The 18,364-nt window shown below is 42.0% G+C and overlaps 1 protein-coding gene across 23 annotated transcripts in view; it reads left to right on the plus strand.

Annotated features, from left to right (window-relative positions):
- Positions 1–18,364, plus strand: part of TTN (titin) — a 359,167-nt gene that overhangs the window by 127,775 nt on the left and 213,028 nt on the right. For 22 of the 23 annotated variants that reach the window (XM_061608344.1, XM_061608325.1, XM_061608332.1 and 19 more), the window contains 20 exons: positions 2,198–2,485; positions 3,131–3,412; positions 4,670–4,948; positions 5,077–5,358; positions 5,494–5,772; positions 5,867–6,154; positions 6,297–6,575; positions 6,698–6,976; positions 7,078–7,356; positions 7,792–8,079; positions 8,698–8,985; positions 10,206–10,487; positions 10,732–11,010; positions 11,113–11,394; positions 11,511–11,789; positions 12,251–12,538; positions 12,691–12,969; positions 13,075–13,353; positions 13,469–13,747; positions 16,261–16,548. In XM_061608344.1, coding sequence (XP_061464328.1) covers positions 2,198–2,485; positions 3,131–3,412; positions 4,670–4,948; positions 5,077–5,358; positions 5,494–5,772; positions 5,867–6,154; positions 6,297–6,575; positions 6,698–6,976; positions 7,078–7,356; positions 7,792–8,079; positions 8,698–8,985; positions 10,206–10,487; positions 10,732–11,010; positions 11,113–11,394; positions 11,511–11,789; positions 12,251–12,538; positions 12,691–12,969; positions 13,075–13,353; positions 13,469–13,747; positions 16,261–16,548 — 5,646 coding nt within the window. The remainder of the gene's footprint in view (positions 1–2,197; positions 2,486–3,130; positions 3,413–4,669; positions 4,949–5,076; positions 5,359–5,493; positions 5,773–5,866; positions 6,155–6,296; positions 6,576–6,697; positions 6,977–7,077; positions 7,357–7,791; positions 8,080–8,697; positions 8,986–10,205; positions 10,488–10,731; positions 11,011–11,112; positions 11,395–11,510; positions 11,790–12,250; positions 12,539–12,690; positions 12,970–13,074; positions 13,354–13,468; positions 13,748–16,260; positions 16,549–18,364) is intronic. The other variant, XM_061608348.1, reaches the window with a different exon arrangement.

The raw sequence follows: 18,364 nt of genomic DNA on the forward strand, positions 1-18,364 counted from the left end.
GCTTGTTTTGTCTCCCTCCCTTCCTCCCAAAAGTTAAGAAAGTAGCCCAGAGAGGAGAGGAGAGTGACGTTCCAGGCAGAGGGAGGAGCACCCAAGAGGCAGCATGAAGCAAAGGGCAAGGCATGAGGAGGCTTTCTTGTGGTAACTGCTGCTTGCTGCCTGGGCAGTGCAGTGAACCAATCAGCTGTGAGGCGGCCGGCAACCGCCCCCCCAGCCTTTTGTTGCAGCTACTACCCCTGGCTTCCATCTGCCTGGGCAGTGCAGCGACCAGTGCTGAGGCTGATGACCACCTGGCCGGCGGTCCACATGACCTTCCACCCCTCTCTAGCTTGCCCTCCCCCTGGCTGCTCGCTTGCCCTCGGGGAGGCACTCCGGGACCGAGCAACCAGCCTGAGTGGCGGAAAGAAGCACAGAGCTGGCAGGATGGTGGGGTGGAAGAGATTTCTTCACCTCTGTCCTGCCCTCTGGCGGCTTAAAGGGGTAGCCCCCGGTTACCAAGCACCCGGCGCTGGGATAGCAACTATGTCACCAGGGCTTTGTTACACATGCACTTTGCCTCAGGTCGAGAAGCAGGAACAGCTAAGGGGAGTTTACCCAGCCACTGTAGTACCTCCTTGTGTGCAAATGCGGAAATGCACATTTCCGCATCTGGGGAGTACAACGTAACATCCCATGGCTCTGATTGGTTCAGTTTCCCGGGATTTTCCAAGCACATTCCTGCACATGCACAAAAGTGGAAATACGTGATTGGCTGAAAATGAAGGAAGGGGAATGGGGAAACCCCAATGGCCGCCCACAGAATGCCTCCTGCTCTAAAGTCCGCAGTATTGCATCCAAGCCCCTAACGTTGCAGCAGATGATTCACTCTTTAAAAAACATAATCGCATTTTCCGCGGTTGTGCCAAAGCGGATTTAACCACATGGAAATGCGCTTTTGTGCGGGACATCATCAGGACGACCGAAAAATAATGAGAACACAAAGCAGTCATGTCACACATTATACAGTCGTCTGGATGAGCCCTAAATACTTAGGACTCTTCACTTCTTACTGTGAATTTTTCACAGAGCATAACTTCAGAATATGAATTATGCATGTGTACAAACTGTGTATGTGTAGGCTCCGTGAAATTGAGTTCCCTGCCAAGTTGTTATTGGGAGAGATTCCACTCCAAATTAAGTCACAGAGCAATAATACGCATGCCTACTCAGACATAAGTCCCACTGAGGCAAATGAGACTTACTCCTTGTTAGGGCTGCAATCCTAACCTCACTTACCTGGGAATAAGCCCTGTTGAATTCAATAGAACTTACTTCTGAGTAGACACAGTTTACACTGTCAGTGTGGTACAGGATTGTAGTCTCAATTAGATTGTTGCTGTTGAATTTGACAGAAGACATATATAGCAAGATTTGTTCCAAAGATGTGTTTCCTTAGTTTGTCTTAAAATGTTAATGAGCATAACATGTATATAACAATACAAAGCAAACTTCTCAGTCTATGTACCACTAATTTATCTTATTGATCTTAATGAGACCAGATCAAATTAACTCAAAACACTAAACCACTGTAATTAATCAACCTGCTTATTAGACATGTTTGTAAACATTTCAGAAATGGTAAAGAGACCAGAACCCCCACTTTTTGCCCTAGTCCCAGTCCCCAAAGCACAGGAAATTATTCCAACAAAAGGTAATCAAATATTGAAATGTACATATTAAGAAATAATCTGTTGTGGGGGAAATAACCCCCCCTTTTAAATTGCTTTGGCCATTAGAAGTGTGTGGCTGTAATTCTTCATTTTTCCTCCAATCATCATTCTTCATTTTTCCTCCAGTTATTCATCCAAAGGTCATCCTTATTGGATAACCCTGGTAAAACTAATCTGAACTCTTGTTCTTTTTTCGACATGTACTTCATCAGCTTTCTGCAGATGAGCCAGCATGTTTAGCTATATATTGAATAAATTCTCACTAAAATAGAGCCAGTGTGACGTAGTTTTGGACTGCAACTTGGGAGACCAGGGTTTGAATTTATTAACTTTTTTAAAAGGGGGGGTAAAATAAAGCAAAATAGCATTTTTCACTTTTTAAGAACACCTGGCACCACTGAAACCTAACTTCTGAAGAGATGCTTCAATATTTGCCTATATATACATCTGAAAGAAATAAAAATGCTCCTCTTCCTTTGAATCCCCAGAACGCAAACAAGCTCCCTTGTTTGATATCACACCTGAGTCCAAAGATCTTCCGGTTGGTGAAAGTGCTGACTTTGAGTGCCATGTTACTGGAACCCAACCAATACATATTACCTGGGCAAAACATGGCCGAGAGATCCGAACAGGAGGAAACTATGCCATTACATTTGTAGCAAACACAGCCCACTTAAGGATTCTGAAAGTAGGCAAAGGAGACACTGGACAGTATACCTGCCAAGCAAGCAATGATGCTGGAAAAGACTTTTGCTCAGCTCAGCTTAATGTGAAAGGTATTGGAATTTAAGTTGGCCTGGTTTTCTTCTATCATACAGAAAAGAAGCTTTCTTACGGTTTCTTTTCCATATAATCCTTTGTTTCCAGCTGCTAGGTGTCAAAAATGGACAGATCTCTTTCAAACTAATTGCATAGAAAGCAATCTGTTGGAATATAAGACCTGCCTCTTTTGTTACTGTGTCTTGAAACTCCAGAACAGAGGAAAAATGATTACACTCATAGAAGTCTGATGAATTCTACCAACAAGCAATAGATGTTGGTTATGCGTTACATACGCTCATGTTAAATGTAGCTTTTATAGTGCTCTTTGGTTTTTGCTATTGTAAAGGTCAGGTTGGATTTTATATTTTGTATATAATTTACATATTGTTTGCTTTTTTAAAAAAATAGCTACATAGACAAAAAGATAGATTTCTTGATCCGTTAGCGGTGAATTATGCAGAATTATGTGTGAGAACATGTCAGGATTTTTACAGGTTTTTTTAACAGGATTTTCTCATACACTTATTATTTTTTGTTTGTTGTCCCTGATCTTACTATATGTATGATTTCCATTGCAAAAGTCATATAGAATGTTTTAAGTAGTTCTTATCCATCACCTTAATACAATGTTGAATGTTACTTTCCTTCTGGCTTCTCAGAACCTCCTAAATTTGTAAAGAAACTGGAATCATCAAGAATGGTGAAACAAGGCGATTCATGTCAACTTGAATGTAAGATCAGTGGTTCCCCAGAAATCAAAGTTGTGTGGTACAAGAATGACCAAGAAATCCATCCTAGTGACAAACATCACATGGCATTCACTGACGCCACAGCAATGCTGATCATCGTTGATGCTAACCTCGAAGACAGTGGAGATTACATTTGTGAAGCCCTGAATTCTGCTGGCACTGCAAGCTGCAGTTCTATAGTCAGTGTGAAAGGTTAGAAGCCAATTTCTCCTGAGACTTCCTCCCTCCAACCCACCTTTTAGGAGCACAGGCAGCTGCCTTATACTGAGTCAAACACATTCTTTCAATATAGTTTACACTGAGTGGCAGTGGCTCTCTGGGATTTCAGGCAGGGTGTTCTCTCAGCCCTACCAGGAGATGCTGGGGACTGAACCTGGAACCTTCTGCATGCAAAGAACATGCTCTACCACTGAATTATGGCTCTTCCCCTTCTTTGCACTTAAACAGTTAGATGATTAAACTATAGTGTTGGAAGTGAATAGTCCAAAGTACTAGTGAAGGACTGAGATTCTGTAATCCAAAGATTTCTCAGCTAACGCGGTAGTGAAAATGGTGGAAGTGCTGAGGAATAGGGCAGGCACACTATGCAAAGAAATAGTAAAACACCCATGAACATTTAAGAGCAGAAGCAGCCGACTTAAAGGTCCTTCTAGTCTTTACCTGTCACTTGTCTGTCTCAGGAGCTACAGAATGGTGTGGTAGTACAGGACAGTAACTAGGTCCAATCTATTCCCTGTAATTCAGTTTCTGGGCAGTCTGAGGATTAAAGACACACTGTTAAGATATATGTTTTCAGCATCTAACTATACTTAGGAAGCTAACAACATGAGACAACAGGTGAATGGATCAAAGATGTGGGTGATAATGCAAGATATGAGGTTACGGGAGTAGGAGGACCAGCTTTCTCTTATGTGTGCCAGCTACAACACCTCTTAGATGTTTGTCCATTGACTCCTAGCTATGCTCGATAGTTAGTTAATAACAGGGGGACGGAGTTGCAGGATTTCAAAAAAAAAAAATACAGCACTTATAAGATAGGTAAGAAAAAAAACTCTGGACCTGGAAGACTTAGAGTATGTAGTTGAGCGTATTGGATCAAGAATAATAGATCTGACTGTGGGCAAAAGTCATGACGCATATTAAAGGTTATGCGTAGGCATACACCCATACTTATTGACTGCATTTATTTGGAAAATTCTGTGCCACATGCAAAAGTAATTTGTAAGAAGAGATGCCAAAGTTTTCAAGCAGGACTTTACAATTTTAGAAATAGAACTGACCTCAGAATGAACTGCTATGCACCCAGCACTTTGGAGAACTAGAGAATCTTCTGAGGCACCTAAACAGGGATTTACAAGCCTATCTTCTGTTTCTGAATGCCTTGTCCCTGTTAGTAAGAAACCTGTCCCAGGAATACAGCTACATCTTCTCATATTCTTTCTCTTATAGAACCTCCTGTCTTTAGCAAGAAACCTACCCCAGTAGACACACTTAAGGGCTCTGATGTCACCCTTCAGTGTGAAATTGCAGGCACTCCACCCTTCGAAGTTGTCTGGTTCAAAGACAGAAAGCAAGTCAGAACCAGTAAGAAGTTCAAAGTCACAACTAAGAACTTCATTGCCAGTGTCCATATTCTTAACCTTGAAGCAACAGACATTGGGGAATATCAGTGCAAAGCTTCAAATGAGGTGGGAAGCGACACTTGCACTTGCCCTGTAAAGTTCAAAGGTCAGTATGTGTACAAATGCTGTACAAATTCTGTGGCTTCCTCTTCTTAATATATCTTTCTGGCTTCCTTGCAAGATGCTTGTATTTACATTCTTGTTTTTACCATAAGTAATTCTCTTCTCTGCCAGAACCACCTCGGTTTGTTAAGAAGCTGAGTGGCACCTCCACTTATGCTGGGGAACCCGTTGCACTGCAAGCCGTAGTAGAAGGCTCCCAGCCTATTTCTGTCGTTTGGCTTAAGGACATGGGTGAAATAATACGGGAAAGCGAAAACCTCCAGATTTCCTTTTCGGATAATATTGCAACGCTTCAGATTGCAAGTGCCGAAGCCAACAACAGCGGGAAGTACATCTGCCAGATTAAAAACGATGCTGGAATGAGAGAATGTGCAGGATACTTACAAGTTCTAGGTTGGTACAGGCTTTCTGCCCCCTTCTGAAGATTTAGACCTTGGCTGCCTTTGCAATCACAGCGATAGAACAATTTGCTTCTTAAGTCTTGGTTTTGCAAAACTCAAGTTTTCTGGGTTGCCTCCTTCATTTCAGAACCGGCTGTGATTTTAGAGAAGCCCGAGCCCATGACAGTTACGGCTGGCAATGCTTTCACATTGGAGTGCACAGTGCGTGGAACTCCAGAGCTAATTACCAAGTGGTTTAAGGACGGAAGAGAACTCACCAACAGCCGCAAACATCAAATTAGCTTTTCCAACAAAGTAGCGACGCTTAAGGTTCTCTCCGCAGCCATGGAGGACAGGGGATTGTACACTTTTGAAGTGCACAATGAAGTGGGGAAAAGCAGCTGCACTTGCTCAGTCAACGTTTCAGGTTAGCTTGGAATCTTTCTTCTCAATGGCCGTTTCCCCTCCTTTGATCATTTCGCCTCTTAAAACTTGGCTCTTTGTTCCCTTTCCCTACATAGAGCACATCGTTCCTCCTTCTTTTGTCAGAAGATTAAAAGAAACTTTTGGTGTGCTCGGCTCTTCAGTTGTTTTGGAGTGCAAGATTGCTGGATCCCCACCTATTTCAGTCACTTGGTTTTATGGAGGAAATGAGATTTTCAGTGGGGATAAATATGAAACCGCCTTTTCAGATAATGTCTGTACTTTGAAGGTGAATGCTCTGGACTCATCTGATACAGGTCCCTATACCTGTGCTGCTGCGAATGTAGCTGGCTCTGATGAATGCAGCACATTTTTGACAGCGCAAGGTCAGTAAAGGGTAGACAAGGCACCCTGTACAAATGTTTCTACAATGTGTTTATCTTGCTTTCTTGACAACCTATTTTCTGCAATTGTCAACTGCCTAGCACATTCACTAACCTTTAAAACTTGGTGTGTGTGTAAATCTAGAACCACCCTCTTTTGCAAAGACACCTGATCCACTGGAAGTTTTACCTGGAATGAGTGTAACCTTCAGGAGTCTGATTAGAGGAACTCCTCCATTCAAAGTGAGCTGGTTTAAGGAGAGTAGAGAACTCATGCCGGGGAGAACGTGCAACATCATCTTGGCAGACTCAACAGCAGAGCTGGAATTGTTTGAAGTAGGACCACTTCAGACTGGGGATTACACCTGCCTTGCCACAAATGATGCTGGCAGTGCTTCTTGTACCACACATCTTTTTGTGAAAGGTTTGTCCAAATGCTATGCCGTATCCTTATTATGGCATGTATGCATGTACACACACATATGTGCAGACACACATTGTTATAGTTCTTGGTTTGACCTTTTCTTTCATATGACTTTATCTTAGAGCCTGCTGTATTTGTGAAGAAGCTAAGCGATTTCAGCATAGAGCATGGCAAATCCATTATTCTAGAAAGCACATTCAGTGGAACCCCTCCACTTACAGTGACATGGAAGAAGAATGGCGTAAATATCTCACAGTCGCCAAAATGCAATATAACCACCACAGAAAAATCAGGCATCCTGGAAATTCTTAAAAGTTCCAGAGAAGATGGGGGAGAATACACATGTGAAGTTGCAAATGATGCCGGGGAAGATGTATGCCGTGCTCTGGTATCAATCTTAGGTGTGTTAACTGTCTTAAGTTGGTTTGGCTATTCTTGGATTAATTGCCATCAAACTCTATGCATAGATTGATTGAGTATTCTGTGATAATTTCTTCTTCAGAACCACCTTATTTTGTTAAGCACTTGGAGCGTGTGGAGGTGACCCTAGGAAAGCCAGCATCTTTACAATGCCAAGTAGCTGGAACACCAGAAATCAAAGTATCCTGGTACAAAGGAGATACCAAGCTAAGATCTACCCAGGCTTGTAAGATGCACTTCAAGAGCAATGTGGCTTCACTTGCTTTCAGCAAGGTGGAGAAGGCTGACATTTGTGAATATGTCTGTAAAGCAGAAAACAGTGCTGGGTTTGCTACTTCAACAGCAGTGATTGCCATCAAAGGTGATGAATCATTTTAAAATAACTGAGCCTTGTCACTTTACAACAACAGATTTAAGTATTTGTGTGTAATATGCTAAAGTGAGTGACCCACTTGAATCGCAGGCATAGTGATAGGGCCCCAGGATATCCACAAGCAGCTTGATTGACTGCTAGGGAGACTGGGATATCTGTGACTTCCTCTCATGCAATCATAGATATCCCAGTCCCCATGCAGCCTTCCTTCTCTGTGCAAGCATCAGTCAGAATGGGAGGGCTGGAGGGGAATATGGGAAGCACACCCAGACCTCCCATTTGCACATATATCAGAGGATTGGGGCGAGGAGAAAACAGAGCTCTGTTCATTTCTTTGGGATCCTCAATATATGTGTAACTACTAACAGTTCATTTTTGAATCTTGTACGATAAATTAGTATATGCTGCAATTTTTTTTTGCAGATGTTAAACTTCCTCCTTCATTTACGAGAAAACTGAAAGATGTTCAGGAGACTGTTGGTTCTCCTGTCACTTTCGATTGCCGCATTGTTGGCTCTGAACCACTTGAAGTGTCTTGGTATAAGGATGGGGTGTTGTTGAGAGATGACGATAACATCCAAGCAACCTTCTTAAGCAACATAGCAACCCTTCAGATCTTGCAAACCTCCATGGCTCACTGTGGCCAGTATACCTGCTCCGCTCACAATGCTCTTGGGACTGCTTCTTCCAGTGCCAAGCTCCAACTCACAGGTTTGTAAACGACTAGGGGCTTATCCACACAGGAGCCTCACTTCATACTAAAGAAGCTGCTTTTACCATCGCAGTAGCTTTTCAAAGTCCACACTCTTTGCTCAGTGGTAGCTTCCAGTCGGCTGTTTTCCTTTCACACGAGTAGGCGTTCCTCTGGAAAGGTTTAGTGTCTCTGTTTTGTTGTGGCCCCGGCCCCAATTTTACATGTTTACTCCCTCCAGAGTATCGATATTGCTAATGGAGAAGGGGAGGGCTTTTTTATCAGTTTCATTCTTTCCTGTCAGTTGCATGCCTCTCCCAGCTTCCAGGAGAGTGTTGGAGTGCAATTGACACAAAACTGTATGAGATTGATTAGAGAGAGGAGTGAGTGAAAGGCAAAGTAGGGAGCAGCTGCGGCAACCTTAGTGGGTGGTAGAGAGAGAGGGAGTGGGCGATGGGGCATAAGAGAGCCCACCCACTAAATTGCAGTGTGGATGAGCCCTAGATATCAACTTGTGATGCATTGGTTCAATTTTAAAGAAGGTGAACAAATCACCGATGTGGAACAACAGACTGGACTAGTGACATTGAAGGGAAGGCAATAAAATGAGTCATGTTGTCCTTTTTTCACTTTTTTAGAACACCTGAAACCACCAATCTTTGATGTGAAGCCTTTGCCTCTTGACGTTGCTCTTGGGGATAGTGGTTCTTTCAAGTGTCATGTCACAGGGTCAGCGCCAATGAAAGTCAGCTGGGCAAAAGATAACCGAGAGGTCCGCCCCGGTGGCAATTACAAGATCACACTGGTAGAAAACACTGCCACACTGATTGTTCTTAAAGTAGGCAAAGGTGATGCTGGACTTTACACTTGTTATGCAAGCAACAGTGCTGGGAAGGATTCTTGTTCTGCTCAGCTGGGTTTCAAAGGTAATTTGATGAAAAGTGCTGTCTTGGTTCCTCCTTCTGCCCCGTTCCATAAAATGAACACATGATGAATCCTCTAGCTCAAAATGGGCACAGGTGGATGGCATCCTGGATCTACAACAGCAACTGATAAAAATCTTCTTGAGATGTTGACATGAAGTTATTGTCATGGGCAAGTTAATACCATATTGGGATTGGTGTTTATTGCTTACAAGATTGTTTAAAATTAGGAACCTGTTAAATATATAAGGCCTTAAAGAGGCTGAACATAGACTGTCTTTTTAAGATGTGACATTGGAGTGGACTATTATATTTTTACTTGAAAATGATGACAGGTAGCTTTTTTTCTACACAGGTATAATGAAGCTGAGAAATCTGCAGTCTAGAGTAAAAAAGGAACTTGGTGTTTATTTGTGTTGTATCTTGGGTCCAGTGGTAGATTCCATCTGTGGAGCAGGGAAGGCGATGATTCCAAGCAATTTCCACTTCTCCCTGCAGCCTCTTGTACCACCTGTTACACCCTTTCATAGGATCCCCAAACCCCCTTGAGCACATTTGGTGGGTACCTGGGGCTGTACATGGGAGGGGAAAATGCAAACTGCCTTCCCATTCTGCTGATGAAATCCTCTGCTGGATCAAGATGCCTTCTACCAGCAGAGGGACACCATTGGGTACAACCCATGCAGCCACTATTTTATTGGGTAGGAGTGTTATAAACATATGTAACTTTAATATATAATGTATATAGGTTTGGGGAAAAACTTCAAGCCATATCTGTAATCATATTGCAGAGAGAAATCAGCCTTTAAATATTAAGTACTTTAAAGGGATCGGAGTGGATATTGAGACAGTTTAAATTTTACAAGAAAGGCCAGCGAAAAGCCCACACGTGCTTTTCTTTTTTTATCACACTGTTACAAATTACACAATTGGTGGGTGGAATATTACTGAATAGTTTTACATCAAAGTTCTTCTGAGGCAGATGTGGTTTGAACTGTTCCTGAGTGCTCAGCGTTTTGACTTGTAAGGGATCAGTAGGTCCCAGTAGACTGACAGTAATCTCTTTGACAATAGACTTTGATAGCTAATATAGACGACTCAGATTTCTGACATCTTGCAAATCAAACACAGATCCTGAAATCTTGCAAATCAAACACAAGCAATCTTGAAGATTTCTCTTATGTTTGCATTTCTTTTTCCTTTCTTTCCTGTTTTTTCAATAGAGCCACCAAGGTTCCTTAAGAAGTTAGACTCCTCCAGAGTTGTGAAGGAGCATAATTCAACTAGATATGAATGCAAGATAGATGGTTCTCCAGAAATTAAGATTGCATGGTACAAGGGTGAAACTCAAATTCATCCCAGTAACAAATACAGTATGTCCTTCGTTGATTCTGTGGCAGTCATTGAAATGCACCATCTGAATGTTGAAGACAGCGGAGACTACACTTGCGAAGCCCAAAATGCAGTGGGTACCGCCAACAGCAGTACCTCATTGAAAGTGAAAGGTCAGAACCTGCTCTTCCTTTGTTTTCTGCATCCTTCCTGCTGTAGAAGGACTTGCTCTCTTTCACTAAACAAGCCAAGACTAATTTCCATTGAAGGTCGCTGCCAGGGCCCTTTATTTAGAATGGGAAATTTCCTTCGCATATCTCCCATTTCTTTGCAAGTCCCCACTCTTAATGGTGTGTTCTTTTCTTTCTAATGTTGCTCCTTCCCACTTAACAGAAATTCAAACCTCCTCTTTTATAGCTCCTCCTGTTTTCCACAAGAAACCCCGGCCAGTAGAAATTCGGAAAGGCTTGGATGTCCACTTTGAATGCGAGCTTCAAGGCACTCCCCCCTTCCAAATTTCATGGTACAAAGATAAAAGAGAAATAAGAAGTAGCAAAAAGTACAAGATCTTGTCTGAGAATTACCTTGCTAGCATTCACATTCTCAGCGTTGATGCTGCAGACGTCGGTGAATATCACTGCAAAGCTGTCAATGATGTGGGAAGTGACACTTGCATTTGCTCTGTGACGCTGAAAGGTTTGTAAAAGACTTTCCATTCCTTTCTTTTTCCCAGAAGTTTTATTTTTTTGCATCTCACTCTCTTATCCATCACTTATATATGTTTCATCTTTTGATCAGAACCCCCAAGGTTTGTGAAGAAACTTAATGATACCACTGCTATAGTTGGGGAGCCAGCTGAACTGCAAGCTACAGTAGAAGGTTCAGAGCCTATTTCTGTTGTCTGGCTGAAAGACAAAGGTGAAATCATCAGAGAAAGTGAAAATCTCTGGATGTCATATTCCGATAAAGTTGCTATCCTTCAGGTTGCAAATGCTGAACCAACCAATAGCGGAAAATACATCTGCCAGATTAAAAATGATGCTGGAAGTCAGGAGTGTTTTGCTACTTTATCAGTTTTAGGTTGGTATAATTAAAAAGTTTAAAAACAACCACCACCATACTGAAGAATAAATATCTTCACACGTTACGCTATTTTTTTGTTCTTGCAAATATGACTGATTTGTATCTCATTCCAGAGCCAGCAAATATAGTGGAGAAGCCTGGACCAATGAAAGTGACGGCTGGAGATTCTTGTACTTTAGAATGTACAGTAGCTGGGACACCAGAGCTGACTGCTCGGTGGTTCAAGAATGGTCATGAGCTGTCTACCGACCACAAATACAAAATCACTTTCTTCAATAAAGTGTCTGGGCTTAAGATTCTGAATGCAGGATTAGAGGACAGTGGAGAATATACATTTGAGGTGAAAAACAATGTTGGCAAAAGCAGGTGCACAGCATCAGTACAGGTTTCAGGTTAGTTGGTTATGATGGGGGTATCAATTCCGCATTGCATTTCCATCTTTATGTAGACTTATTTATTTCAACTATTGATACATCTCTTAATCACCGGACGTTCTAAGCGGTGTACAATGAGATTACAAAAACATACAGTGGATGAAATCAATTAAAATTAATCATGAAAAGCCCCTGAAGTTCAACAAGAGCGGGCTGGTCTAATCTCAGTTGGGAGAGAATTCCACAGAATAGGGCCCACAATACTGAATGCATGGCAACTGGTGGATATGAGCTGCGCATCAGAATCCAAACATGCCTTTCTAAAATGAAAAGAGAACGCATGTCTATTTTCAAGACCCATTTTAGATTTGTTATGCCAAAAATAATTCTGTTATCGTTAACTCTTGGATATCTATTACTAAAAATAATGCCTGTAAAGACATGCCATAATGCTTTTATCTTTTTTTCGTGCTCCACAGATCGCATTATACCACCGTCATTCACAAAAAAGCTGAAAGACTCTTATGGTATCTTGGCTTCATCTGCTGTACTTGAGTGTAAAGTAATTGGGTCACCTCCTATCTCTGTTTCCTGGTTCCATGATGGACATGAGATCACAAGTGCCGAAAAGTATCAGGCAACTCTTACCGATAATACTTGTTCTTTGAAACTGAATTATCTTTCTGAGTCAGATACTGGAAGTTATACTTGCATAGCAACAAATATAGCTGGATCGGATGAATGTGACGCATATTTCACCGTTAGAGGTAAATACTGAAACCAAGGCAGAAAATATAAACAGGATATATCACTTTTGAAACATCCATGCTCTTTACATTCTTTGTTTCCTTTGTAAATACATCTGCCTGCATTTCAACCATAACTGTATTTAATTAACCTCTTTTTATATATATCTTAGAACCCCCATCTTTTGTGAAGAAACCGGAACCTTTGCACGCTATATCTGGGGACAATATAACATTCACAAGTATCCTTAAAGGAACCCTTCCCTTTGATGTGAAATGGTTTAGGGGTAGTGTTGAACTAGTCCCAGGACACAGTTGTAACATCTCTCTGGAAGAATCGGTTGCTGAACTGGAGTTGTTTGACATTCACCCAATCCAAAGTGGAGAGTATACTTGCATTGTTAGTAATGAAGCTGGCAAAATATCTTGCACAACTCAGCTCTATGTAAAAGGTTTGCTCTTTTTCTGTGTTGCAGCTTCCTTTCACTTCAACTAGAATGCAACCACAAATCTTAGGCCTTTATCTTAATTTTGTGCTCTTGTTTTATTTCTGATAGAACCAGCCAAATTTGTGAAGAAATTGAATGACTCTAATGTTGAGAAAGGAAAGCAGTTAATCCTGGAATGCACATACAGTGGGACACCTCCTATTGTAGTGTATTGGAAGAAAAATGGCATAAATATATCTCAGTCAGAAAAATACAATATTACTACTACAGAAACATCTGCCATACTGGAGGTCTCTAGTAGTAAGCTGGATGATGCTGGACTGTACTCTTGTCATATAGAAAATGATTCAGGACAAGATAATTCTCAGGCTACAGTCTCAATATTAGGTTTGTGGCTTATTTTAGAAGTGTGTTTTTTCTTTTTGAAAAAGTAATGACTCTTGTGAAGTTTGTGATAAGGTCTGATTAATTTTGTAACTAAGTCTGTGTGTTTATTCTTTAGAACCACCTTATTTTGTCAGCAATCTGAAACCAACTCAGGTGAGAGTTGGAGATTCTGCATCTTTACAATGCCAAATTGCTGGTACACCCGAGATCATTGTATCATGGTACAAAGGAGACACCAAACTGAGAGCAACCGCTACCTCTAAAATGCACTTTAAAAACCAAGTTGCCACACTAGTGTTCAACCAAGTGGATAGCAATGATAGCGGGGAGTATATTTGCAAAGCAGAAAATAGTGTCGGGGAAGCTTCTTCTTCAGCGCTACTATCTGTTCAAGGTGAATATGGCAATATGCTTTGGAATGCTTAAGAGATGAGTATTTGTTACTCTTGAAATATGTCAGTGCTTCAGAACAGGAAATCTGTTCTTACCCGGGAAAGTCTATGGGCCCCTCCAGACATTCCTATTATTGTTCATTCATGATTATTTGTGCTTATGATGGCATTGCAGCAGTTGTACGTTATTCTGCTTTCAATATTGTTTGCGCTTGCAAAAATTTTGCAGTGGACACACAGCTTCTTGCTGAAATCCTATAACTTTTCATACAACAAATGTTTTGGAGATGGTATTGTCCAACTTTTTGTTGCGCTATAGTGCAAAAGTGCCTCTCCAGATGACAATAATGTAGCAACACTGCAGAAGCATAATAGAACAATTAAAGTAGCAGAATGATGAATGGACAGTCCAAGTATAAATCCATCACTAATGCACTATCCTAAAGGTACTATCATACTAAAAACATTAGCCCCAACATTACAAAGCTGATTTATAAAGAAAAAATATTAATCTGATGTGGATAAAAGCAAAATCATAGCAAAAACAAGGATGTTCCCCTAATTCTAAAGACTACTTAGGACTCTTTACTTCTTACTGTGAATTTTTCACAGAGCATAACTTCAGAATATGAATTATGCATGTGTACAAACTGTGTATGTGTAGGCTCCGTGAAATTGAGTTCCCTGCCAAGTTGTTATTGGGAGAGATTCCATTCCAAATTAAGTCACAGAGCAATAATATGCATGCCTACTCAGACATAAGTCCCACTGAGGCAAATGAGACTTACTCCTTGTTAGGGCTGCAATCCTAACCCCACTTACCTGGGAATAAGCCCTGTTGAATTCAATAGGACTTACTTCTGAGTAGACACAGTTTACACTGTCAGTGTGATACAGGATTGTAGTCTCAATTAGATTGTTGCTGTTGAATTTCACAGAAGACATATTTAGCAAGATTTGTTCCAAAGATGTGTTTCCTTAATTTGTCTTAAAATGTTAATGAGCATAACATGTATTTAACAATACAAAGCAAACATCTCAGTCTATGTACCACTAAATTCAGTTTCATCTTATTGACCTTAATGAGACCAGATAAAATAAATAGAAACACTAAACCACTGGAATTAATCAACCTGTTTATTACACATTTCAGAAATCCCACTCCGTTTGCCCGTGCGCAGCCTGGACAGGCGGAGCGTAGTGGCGGCTGGGGAGCAATGCCTTGGCCGCCATCTTGGAGATGGGCAGCTTCATGCGTCGCATGTGCGGTGGGGAGGAGAGGGGCGCCAGGGGCTTATTTAAGTCCGCGCCGCCCCTCCTATCCTTCTCTTGGTGCGCGACGCCCACCCCACCCTCCCTCATTTATGGTGTGACCTGGGTTGCTTTGGGGCTGAGTAGGAATTTTTATCCTGCCCACCCAAGTTGGCGGGTGGGATTTTCCTGCTCCACATTGTGAGGATGGGAGGGAATCAAGTTAGGCGGTGTCGTGATCAATAGGTGGTTTTGGTAATTCGGCTAATTTGGCGAGGTCTGAAATGCTAATGCTTGGAGTGGGGCAGTTTATTAAGGCACAGGGGAAGGAAGGTGCAGGAAGGGAAGTAGGAAGGACAGCTAGGTGGCCCCCTTAGGCACCTTTGGAGGTGACTGGTGGTTCTGGAGGCCTGTCTGTCAGGGCTTTATGGCCTGAGGGCAGGATATGGGCTGCTTATGGGGCCAACATACGTCATCCACCTGGACTTGTACGGCCCCTGGGCATGGTGATGTGCGAAGGCCGCCCTGCTCACCTACAGGGTGTGGCCAGGGTAAGGGGTAAGCAGATGGGCTTGCCCTTGCCCCAGCAGGGGCTGGTCGCCCAAGAGCTGTATGGCAAGATGCTTGCTTATAGACAGTTCCCACACCTAGGTTTTCCCTCTGCAGGTCACTTTAAAGGGGTTTTGTTATAGTTTTAATAAAGTGGCGCTTTGCTCAACCAAAACTGCTGTCTCAGCTGCAACCCCCAATTTCTGCCCTTGTCCCAGTCCACAAAGCACAGGAAATTATTCCAACAAAAGGTAATTAAATACTGAAATGCACATGCTAAGAAATAATCTGTTGTGGGGGAAATACTCCACCCTTTAAATTGCTTTGTCCATTAGAAGTGTGTGGCTGTAATTCTTCATTTTTCCTCCAATCATCATTCTTTATTTTTCATCCGATTGTTCCTCGAAAGGTCATCCCAACTGGATAACCTTGATAAAACTAATCTGAACTCTTGTTCTTTTTTCGACATGTACTTCATGAGCTTTCTGCAGATGAGTCAGCATGTTTAACTATATGTTGAATACATTCTCACTAAAATACATTATCAGTTTATTTTACTTTTTTAAAACAGGGGTTAATTAAGGCAGAATGGCTTTTTTCACTTTTTAAGAACACCTGACACCACTGAAACCTAACCTCTGAAGAGATGTTTCAATATTTGGCTATATATGTGTCTGAAAGAAATAGAAATGCTCCTCTTCCTTTGAATCCACAGAACAAAAACAAGCTCCCTTGTTTGATATTACACCTGAGTCCAAAGATCTTCCGGTTGGTGAAAGTGCTGACTTTGAGTGCCATGTTACCGGAACCCAACCAATACGTATTACCTGGGCAAAAGATGGCCGAGAGATCTGTACAGGAGGAAACTATGCCATCACATTTGTAGCAAACACAGCCCACTTAAGGATTCTGAAAGTAGGCAAAGGAGACACTGGACAGTATACCTGCCAAGCAAGCAATGAAGTTGGAAAAGACTTTTGCTCAGCTCAGCTTAATGTGAAAGGTATTGGAATTTAAGATGGCCTTGCTAAAACTTCTTCCGTCATGCATTAAAGAAGGTTTCTTTTCCATATAATTCTTTGCTTCTAGCTGCTAGAAGTCAAAAATGGACAGACCTCTTTCAAACTAAAAAAAAAAATCATGAAAAGCAATATGTCAGTACATAAGACCTGCAATCTGTGGGAATATAAGCCCTGCCTTTTTTTCTTACTGTGTCTTGAAATTCCAGTAGAACAGAGGAAAAATGATTACGCTCATAGAGGTCTGATTCTTCTGACAAGTAATAGATGTTGCTTGTGTTTTATATACACTCATGTTAAATGTAGCTTTTAAAGTGCTCTTTAGTTTTTGCTATTGTAAAAGTCAGGTTGGATTTTATATTTTGTATATAATTTACATATTGTTTGCTTTTTTTAAAAAAAAGTTACATTGACAAAAAGATAGATTCTTTGATCCGTTAGCAGTGAATTATGCAGAGCTCTGCACACCTGTCCACTACATGGTCAACAAGTTGCAAGGGGAGTGAAGACATGGCTATTAGCCGCTGTACTAGTGACACATGGATGCTGTCTTAGCACTCCACTCCACCCCCAGTTGTGAAGATGTGAGAGGGCTTTCGGTGCCAGTCACGTAACGGATGAGGTGGAAGCAGAGGCAATGCTTGGGCTCAAACAAGCTTGTTCCTCCCCTCCACCCATCTAATACTGTAGATAATTGTTCCTGTGAGAGACTTGGAAGTATTGATTCTCAAAATATCTCCCTGTTTGGGGGGCATAGGTAGGGGAGAAGGGGTTTCCTAAGTTGGGTCTGGGTGCCCATTTCTCTCTGCTCTTGGCAGTTGGCTGAGGCTAGGGGAGGCTTCTCTCTGTTTGAGAACATGAGAGGAGCAAAGGCTGTATTTGCTGTTCATTGGATCAGGACCATGGCTGACTAGTGCAGAAATGTCAGGATTTTTACAGTGTTTTTTAAATAGGATTTTCTCATATACTTATTATTTTTTGTTTGTTGTCCCTCATCTTACTGTATGTATGATTTCCATTGCAAAGTCATACCGAACGTTCTAAGTAGTTCTTATCCATCACCTCAATACAATGTTGAATGTTACTTTCCTTGATAAGGGCAGGGATACATTAAAGCAGAATGGCGTTCCTGCTAAGGCGGGGACGTGTTTTCCGCCACCCCGCATTGCCAGAAGGCTCGGGAACATTCCCGAAGGGTTCAAAATTACATCACATGGGGCCCCTTGGGCCAATCCGAGTAAGGCAGGAGCAGGGTATATAAGACTGCTCCTCCCTTAATTCTTGCCTCTCTTTTGCCTTACGGCACCCCCCCCCTCTCCCTGATCAGTCTGGTCTTTGCTAGTCGCCAGTTGGGGCTGAGTAGGAATTTTTTTGGGGGGATTCTGATTTCAGAGTCCCTTTCATTTTGCCTACTCCATACTGCTGAGATTTAATTCAATTGGCTAATAAGGGGGGGTTGGGTTGCTCGCTTTGGCTGGCATGGAATTCGGGCAGGTGAGGAAGGTGAGGTACAAAATAGGTGACTGAGGCATTGTATTAAAGGGCACTCACTAGAGAACCGTCAGTCAGGCATGGCTGGTGGGGAACTTGGGGGTGTCCTTGTGGGACCAACTTGCGTATCAGGGTGAACGGCTGTACGGCGGGGGCGGGGGGCAGACGTTGGAAACACGTGATTGACTCTGTTGGAAAGGAGGGATAATGTACCCACATTCTTTGCTAGGGAGTCATGGTCAGTAGAGACTGACATGCCCAGTGAATTGGAGAGATAAATCCCTCTCAGTCAGGTATCCTCACCTACCC

This window comes from Rhineura floridana, chromosome 2, assembly GCF_030035675.1.
Source record: "Rhineura floridana isolate rRhiFlo1 chromosome 2, rRhiFlo1.hap2, whole genome shotgun sequence".
Classification (NCBI taxonomy): Eukaryota; Metazoa; Chordata; class Lepidosauria; order Squamata; family Rhineuridae; genus Rhineura; species Rhineura floridana.